The 8,487-nt window shown below is 46.8% G+C and overlaps 1 protein-coding gene across 4 annotated transcripts in view; it reads right to left on the reverse strand.

Annotated features, from left to right (window-relative positions):
* The window catches only part of AUTS2 (activator of transcription and developmental regulator AUTS2), a 1,206,381-nt gene extending 1,199,013 nt beyond the window's left edge, over positions 1 to 7,368 (reverse strand). For 2 of the 4 annotated variants that reach the window (XM_073012671.1, XM_073012673.1), the window contains exon 1: positions 6,620 to 7,368. In XM_073012671.1, the coding sequence (XP_072868772.1) occupies positions 6,620 to 6,928 (309 nt within the window). In that variant the 5' untranslated portion in view covers positions 6,929 to 7,368. The remainder of the gene's footprint in view (positions 1 to 6,619) is intronic. The other 2 variants (XM_073012672.1, XM_073012670.1) reach the window with 1 other exon arrangement.
* Positions 7,369 to 8,487: the final 1,119 nt, after the last annotated feature.

Genomic DNA, 8,487 nt, shown 5'->3' on the forward strand with positions numbered 1-8,487 from the left:
GTTTAATCCTAATTCTGAAAAAAAAAAAAAAAAAAAAAGTTGCTTCTTGAGGAGAAAAAAAAACAGCATGAAGCACTTTTACAAAGTTAGGCTGCATTTAGTATATTATGACAACTATATAGGATAGGGGTAAAATAAAATAAAATGTAAAGCCACTAACCCACCATCCTTCACCCTGCGCATGCACACAGGTGGGCACATACACACACACACACACACACACACACACACACACAAAGTGCCACAGACCTTCTTGTCCAAAGGCTTCCAAATCTCATAACTCTTAAGACCTAAATTATTCCTTAATAGCTAGCCTCAACTATTGTTGTGTCTATCTGGGGACCTTATTTCTAATCCTAACATTCTTTCAAACTAAATAGTCACCATTTATCTTTGACAATACATAGAATTGTGGTGTAGAAGAGTCTCAGAATCTCTTTATCACCCTCAACACTCCTTGAATCATGTTTACAGTTCTGTTTTCTTAACCCTTTTTCAACAGTGAGAACTACAAAACACTACACTCAGAGAGGATCAAAGACTCAATTCCTAACCTCACAATTCATTTTTTAAATTCACGGATTCATTTATATTCTAATTCCAAAAAAAGGCGCAAGTAGTTAATATCCACAATTAACACAAGCTGCATGGAACCATCATCTCACAACCGCCAACCACATCTCACATAAATACTCCTCAAGTGATGGTCTGCCTTATAGAGTAAAATACTGAAATTCGGTAAGTACAGTAAAATACTTGAATTCATAACCACACACACTATTCATACCCTTCCTTTCCTCCAAATTCTCTCATCACTTCTCAGGTCCTAAAGCTATGCACACTTTCAGAAGTCAAATGCTGGAACTGACCCATTTCCTTTACAGTCCCATGGCCAAATTTTCCAAAAAAAGAAAGTGAAAAATGCAACAGAAACACAGTTCCACAGCTTTTCCTGGCTCTGTAATAGCAAAGGAGAGGTTCTGACCCTTTTTTGAACTACCACTTCATATACAGCAAGCCAAAGGCAGATAATTTGAAATCCTTGTTTTAACATCAATGTCAACCTCCTTTCTCATCCAACTTTTTTTACAGGTTGCTAAAGAGCAGCAATACATGAAACTAGAAGGGACAGAGAGGATAAAACGTTGGCTGAAGGGCAGCTTGGTGGCATCAGAATTGGGCTAGTATCATCACACTGAAAGAGCTATTAATGAGAACCTCCTGTTGGGGTTGGTGACAATCAGCAAAAAGGCAGATATCAGGCAGGAAAGGGGAGCAGGAAAAGACATGGACTAGTCTCCCTCACTGTTTACATCTTCCTCACTTTCACTCCCCTTGCCACTCCTGCTTAAGAAGCAGCTCCCACGCACTGACTACAAGCTTCTGTGCCTGGTTTTCCAAGTCGTCTACCATCAGCCCACTCACCCCAGACTCAGATATCACCAAATTCCAAGATCTGGAGGGACTTTTTTGGATCCTTTCTAGTACTTCCCATACTGGATTATAGATTACAATGCAGAGAATAAAAGTGTTCTGTGGTCAAAACAGATTTAGGAAATTAGACACGACACAGTGCCTTCTCTGATACTCAAAATTCACTTTCACACAATAGACTTTTAATTCTGAAAGAACAAGGCATCCATTTAATTTTGTCTAGCCCATCAAGTTTCAAAAACTATTTGAGGGTAGATCACTCTGTTTCAGTCTAGAACACAATTTATGAACATCCTGTAAAGTTATGTTCCCTTTCAGCTTGAGAAGCTTTGCTCTAAACTAGTTTAAATCTCTCCACTAATGGATAAAGGAAATTATGCTTTTAGAAAGTTAACTTCCAAAGGCTACACTAGTTAGGCAGGCCAAGCGTGGAATGTGGGTCTCCACAGGTCTCCTGCCCCACTAAAAGCACTCTTTACTTACCTTTGTACTTATTTCCACCAGCCCTTCCTAGCCCTCGAGTCCTAACCACACAGCATCTGGTTCATGTGCCTTCTTCACTATTCCTTTAGAATGCTCTCCCTAGCCCCAACTCCTTCCCCATATATCCAAATCACTTCACCCTTCTAGGTTCCATCTACCCCATGAAGCCTTCTTGAACACTTCAGCCTATCTCACTAGCCTGTCTCTAAAAGCCTATCGTGCTTAGTTGATATTAGGCATTCAAGTGCCTGTTTCAAAATTATTTCACAGGTGCTGGCTTTAATTTATCAACTAAACTACATACTTTTTCAAAACGCTACATTTATGTTTGGATTCTCTATATTCTTAGTGCCTTGCACATATTAAGCACTCCATAAATATCTGCTGACTGATAAAAGGCACGTAACTAATGTTGTTTTTTAAACAACTAAATAAAAGTGATCTGACCATAATAAATTGTTAGAGCCTATTAACATAGCATGTTATAAGTACATCAAATTCTGTACAGCCTGCTTATGCTACTAATGTGTGGGGGGTAAGCCCTGAAACAGAGCCAGGAAGTGAAGACCGCATCAAAGTCTTGGTTTGATGCTCTAACCACTAGAAATGAGTCTTCCTTTACTTTCATAAGCCTACAAAGCTCCAATTGGCCTCTTTTCTGCTAATTCCACAAATTTCATCTTAGCTTCCCTTGGTCAGCTGTAAAAAAGGAGGCTGCTCTAAGAACCCAGTGCACAAAAGAGGAATAAGGGGAAAAATAATGAATTTGCAAAGTCAAGTTTTCAGCCATGGTACTCACATGGCTTCCTAATAGAGACAACACAGAAAAGAAACCCAAATAGCAGAAAGCCAACACTATCTGACACATCAGGACACACTGATGGTAGTAGGACCCCAACATTCCCATTTATTCTTTGTTTGCTAAAAGCCACTTTTTAAAAAAACTAGACATCTTATTTGGGGATTTTTGCTCTCATCCTGTCACTCAAAGAATATCCAAACAAACAATGTACTATATACCAATGTTAATTCTGCTTCTCAACTGCATAATGAAAAGAACACCACGTTCAACTTTAGCCTCCTCGCCTACCCTCTTATCTTCTATCATGAGACTCTTCATAATCATACACTTGAACTTCAGGGCACAATTACTCAAGACAAGTGTCCTGTGAATATGAAACTATCTCAGCCAGTTTCACCGCCTATAAAACGTGAGACTTGTCAAACTACGCCTAAAGCTTTCAACATCTCAAAAAAAGAATCCAACAACAGCAAAAAATAATCAAGATAAAAATGCAGGTTCTCATTAGGCAAGTTATCACTTTTACTCCAGTATCAGTAAAATCAGTTGAACTAGAACTATTTATATTAGCACATTTCATAATGAGTTAGAAGCCTCTTTTTTAAAAAGCAAAGTCCAAAATCAGCTACTCAGAACAAAATCAAATAATGTGTCCATTAACACACAAAGTATGCTACTCCACTGTTTGCCAGTTATTGCTCTGAACTGGCACAAGCTATAAACCTAGCTGTACAAGCCAATATTTCTGGTTTCTTTTCACAATATCATACCAGCAGCAGCCTTAATGACATGTGGTGACAACTGATTTCATTTCTAAACACAAGGCCCAAGAACATACCACGTATTTCGGATAACTCTTAGCAAGTATAATAATTACTAACTTTTACAAACACTCCCGCAACACACATTTTTGTCCAAGCTCATAGTTTAGTTGCCTGTTCCCAATAAGCCCTCACATTTCTTGGTGATAGTTCAATAAATCTTCCAGACTGAATACAGTGGACCACCAGAGGTTTTAATTTAACAATCACTACACACATATGTTCTGACCATCCAGCATGGACACAATGTGATAGCACGCAGCCAACGAAACTACCTTTTGCCAAAGAACCAGACATATATGATGATTTCTATTTCCCATTGTGTGTTTTTAATCTGACAAATGTATTTATGGCTTCCCTAAAAACTTGGGCCTCTTAAAATGTAAACACTGACAGGATATTTGATATTAGTGAACTGTTACACATTTATTTAGGTGTGATAATACCGCTGTGGGGGTTTTGGTGGGATCTGAGGATTTTTGGAGTCATTATGGTTTAGGGATTCATACAGAAGTATTTCTATATGAGAAATACGGATGAGATCATATGTGGGAGAGAAAACAGATGAAACATAGAAAATATAAGATGAGATATGAGTTGGTAGTTCTCAAACCTGGATGTTGGGTGTTCTGTCTACTTCTGTATGTTTAAATTTTTCTACAGAATTTTAAGTAAACTTTTAAAAAAGTTAGACCTTTTATACCTACACATAGATATACATATGATATTTAGATATGAAGGTGGCATAGTATTCAGCTAACCAAAATAACTTGGATTTTGAATCTAAAAAAGTAGCAGAAAAAAATAATCAGAGCAAAGAAAGAAATGGTATTAACTGTACATTTTGAACTTGGTCTTCTTTTAAAATTACAAGTTTTTAAGCACAAAATAAATTAAAATGAGCACATTTTCTCGCCAAAGCCAAATAAATAGATATATATCACAAGCCCAGTCAAACACCTATTTGTTAAAAATAAACCATCAAAAAGAACTGCATAAGTGATATACATATATACACACAAATATATCCCTACTTGTCCTCCAAAAATGTTCGTGGGAATCTAGTGGCCCCTCCTGATTCCTGAGAGGGGCCACACCACAGCCCAGGATAATCATGCAGAAAGCAGAACCACTTGTAACAGCTCTTACAAGTACTTTCCTAAACCAACCACAGACAGCAATGATGAACCAAATTCCAAATAGCATGTTCTATTAGGAACATGCTGCCATTTCAACTCCTATTTTAAAGCAAGAGAGAGAGACAGAAAGAGGTCACACTGTACGGTAACCACCCACCTTGGCAAACTTAAAGTCACAGCTGGAATTATTCTAGTAAGTGGTGAACCTCAACACTCAAAATTTTGGCCAATAAAGCACCAATTCTAGAACCAGAGAGTAACAGATTCAATCACTGACATCAAAATCTATGACCACCACCAATATTACCATCACCATCACCACCACCTCCACCACCACCACCACCAGTACCTCCCTTACTCCCAACCACTGGCCACCATCCACCACCATCACCACCAGCAGCCCAACCAAAAGCAGTTCAAACGGAAAAGGACAACACTGATAGGAAGCCTTCCTTTGAAAACAAAATTTAAACCTGACACCCAAACACATCAACAGAACCAGCAATCTAAACCTGTACAGTTACTGTATATGAGATTTAAGCTGTCATTAACAAAGCTCGCATCTGAGCATTTGAAACAATACCATAATAACAGCAAAAAAAAAAAAAAAAGGAATAGGAAAAGTTTCCTTCAGGAACCTCAAACCATCACATCAGGTGCATGAAACACTATAAGCCAACTATAAACCGTATCTTGGTTTTGTGCTTAAGAAAGGTGGACCAACTCTGCAGAATCTCAAAGCCTTCTGTGTGTATGTGTGCATGGTGTGTGGGGGGTGGGGACAGGGAGGTGGGGGAGGAAAGAAGGCGGTTAAATTTATAGAGGCCAATGACCGATACCACACCAAAGGAGATAGGTCCAGGCAAAGATAGTTTCCCCCTAACCCCTGGACAGTCTCCCCCTCCCTCCCTTTTCCCCCACACTAGGAGCCAGTTGGCCGGGAGGAAAATGTGCATTTGGAAATCAACGCTGCAGGTGCCCAAGGAATAAAGAAAGACACACACACACAGACACACACAAAGCCAATCAGAGAGAGAGAAAAAAAAGAAAACACAAAAAAAGGAAAGGCAGAGGGACAATTGGTGACAAGCCCTTCAGACAGCAGCTAGGATTTTATTCTTTCCTCCCACCAGTCTTCCCTGGTGTACCTTTTTCTGTCCTTTAACTAAATTGCTCATGTACACACACACATGTGCCTATGTATGTGTACAGATAATATAATTAACCCTTTCTGTAACAGAGCCCCATAACAGAATACAGAGCTATTCCACCCTTCCCTCTTCTCTCCCCTCCTCCCTCCTTTCTCCCAACCAGGAGAAAACGCCCCCTTCCCCAGCTTCACCAAAAAAAAAAAAAAAAAAAAAAAAAGAATATGGGGGGTAGTGGGGGGAGGCGCAAAGAAACCACAAAACCCCATCAGTCTCCGGTCCCGAGGACACCCGAGAAAGGTATACACTACACAGACACACACACACACACACACACACACGAACATATGACTCTGTAGAAAGCACACAGAGAACCGTCCACAGGCGCCCCAAACCCAGCAAAGAGACTTCCACCAGCCAAGAAGCCATGATTGGGGAGGGAGAGGAGGAAGAAGTGGGGGCAGAGCTCTCCGTGGAGAGGGGGCGCATTGTTGTGATGCCTGAACCCCTTTCTTTCTGCCCATCTGCTGTGGAGGGGGTGCAGGGAGGGGGCGCAGGGGAAAGGCGAGCGAGAAAACGAGGAAACGAGGAGACCAGGCACGGCTTTTCGACTCCCTCCTGCTGCCTGTCTGCCCGCGCCCCCAGCTCCCCCCACCAACAATAAGACCTCAGCCTAGACAGACAGACAGACAGACAGACAGCCCGGAACGCGGCGGGGGAGGCAGGAGAGCCGGGCGCAGCCGAGTGGGGTCGTGCATAAAGGGAACCCGGGGGGAGGGGGGTCCCCCTTACCTCCAGCGCTTCAAAAGTGACAAAGCTGGTCATGGCAAATCCATCAATGATGTCCTCTTCGGCCGAGGTGGACTCTCTCCGCTTCCTCCGCGGGGGTCTGGGCCGGGACGGGGCGGAGGACGGGGGCTTCCCATTGTCTTCCTTGTCGGAGCCCGACGACGAGGCGAGTGAGAGCGCCCGGGTCCGGCCAGCCCCGCCGCCGCCGGCCGCGCCGGCCCCTAGCCCGCCCCGGGAGCGCCTCTCCCGGTCTCGCTGCGACCGCGACCGCCGCTTTTTGCGGAGTCCATGGCCCCGCGTCGGGCCATCCATGGCTCTGCTGCGCCGGGGTCTCCCCGCTCGCCCGCCACAGGCTACGGCCGCGGCCACACAAAAAAAATTGACACCGAGCCCTCCCTCCCCCTTCACGGCTTCCCTCCGCCCCGAGGAGGGCGCGGGGGAGACGGCGGCCGAAAGAAGGGAGAGAGGGGAAGAAAGAGAGGAGAAAGAAAAGGGGGAAGGGGCGGAGAGAGGGGAGGAGGGACGGGGAGCGAGGGCGAGAGGCGAGGAGCCCAAGTGTGGGGCTCCCCACAGCACCGAGGGTCGGAGATGCCTGGGAGCAGCGCCGAGCAAAGTAATGGCTGAACACACAGGTCTCCTTTAGAGGAAAAAAAAATAACTCACCAAGCAGGCAATAAATCAGAATAGCGGAATGCTTTGATCAAGAGACTGGGAGGCTCCGGGGAGCCCTCCCCGCGGCCATTCTCCGCCGCGCCCCCCGCCCCCCGAAAACGCCCGCGCCCCCCTTAACCCGATCCAAAATCGGGTCCGAAAAAGGTCGCGGGAAAAGTGGGGGCAATGAACTTCACCCGCCCCTCGCGCAGGAAAACACCCCCGCCGCCTCTCACACACGCCTCGGAGAAAACTCACTCCCAGTCTCCCAAATTTTTAAGAAATGCAGCCAGGGGAGGCCGGGGCTCCGGAGCGACCCAAAAGGGGCGAGACCCCCCAGAGAGGGGAGCATAATAATGCAATCATTAGCGGAGGAGAGGGCGAAACTGCGAGCGGCGGAGGGGAAGGGAGGCGGAGGAAGGGAAGGAGGATGCTGCTGGAGCAGTTGTGGGGTTTGCTTTTCGGTCTTCGAGGGAGGAGGAGAGGGAGATGAAAGAAGAGAAGAAGCAAACCCTGTCGCTGCCACCCGCCCCCCTCCTCACAAAAATATTTTTTCCAGTCCCAGAGAAGAGGTCACCCTTCCTCAAAAAAGGGAGGGGGTGAGTCAGTCAGTCGATGAGGAAAGCAGAAAGAAATCTCCAGCGGGAGAGACACCGGTGTGCCGCCGCCGCCGCCGCTTCTCTCGCCGCCCCGCCTGAGGGAGAAGCGCAGCCGGGAACGCTGCTCTCGCCGCCGCCGCTAACGCTGCCGCCGCCACCGAGAAAGCCCCGAGCCGGAGGGTGCACGGCGTGTCCCCGGGCGGCTGCAGCGGGAGCCCGGGCACTGCCCCATCCTCCGCCCGCCTGCCTGCCTCGCGCAGCTCCCGCTCCTCCCCCTCCGCGGCCGGCCCACCGCCGCCGCCGCCGCCGCCGCCGCCCGCCTCAGCCCAGCCCCGCGCCCGCCCGCTAGCTCGTGCTTTCGCTCGCTCGCGCGCTCCCGCGCACCCGCCCTCCTCGCGCCTCTCTCGGCGCGCGCTCCCGCCCCCGCGGCCCCGGCCGGCGGGATCACGTGGACGGCTGGGCTCCCTCCTCCCCCGCCCCCTCCCCAGTTGTAGAGTGTGTAGAAAGCAAAAGGCTGGGGGCTGGCCGCGCTCGCAAGCCCAGGGCATGCGCGCTGGGGCGGCCGGGCCTGCGCACTGGGGGCGGTGGGGAGTCGTGAGGGGGGCGGGGGCGTGAAGGGGG

Source organism: Chlorocebus sabaeus, chromosome 28 (genome assembly GCF_047675955.1).
Source record: "Chlorocebus sabaeus isolate Y175 chromosome 28, mChlSab1.0.hap1, whole genome shotgun sequence".
NCBI lineage: Eukaryota > Metazoa > Chordata > Mammalia > Primates > Cercopithecidae > Chlorocebus > Chlorocebus sabaeus.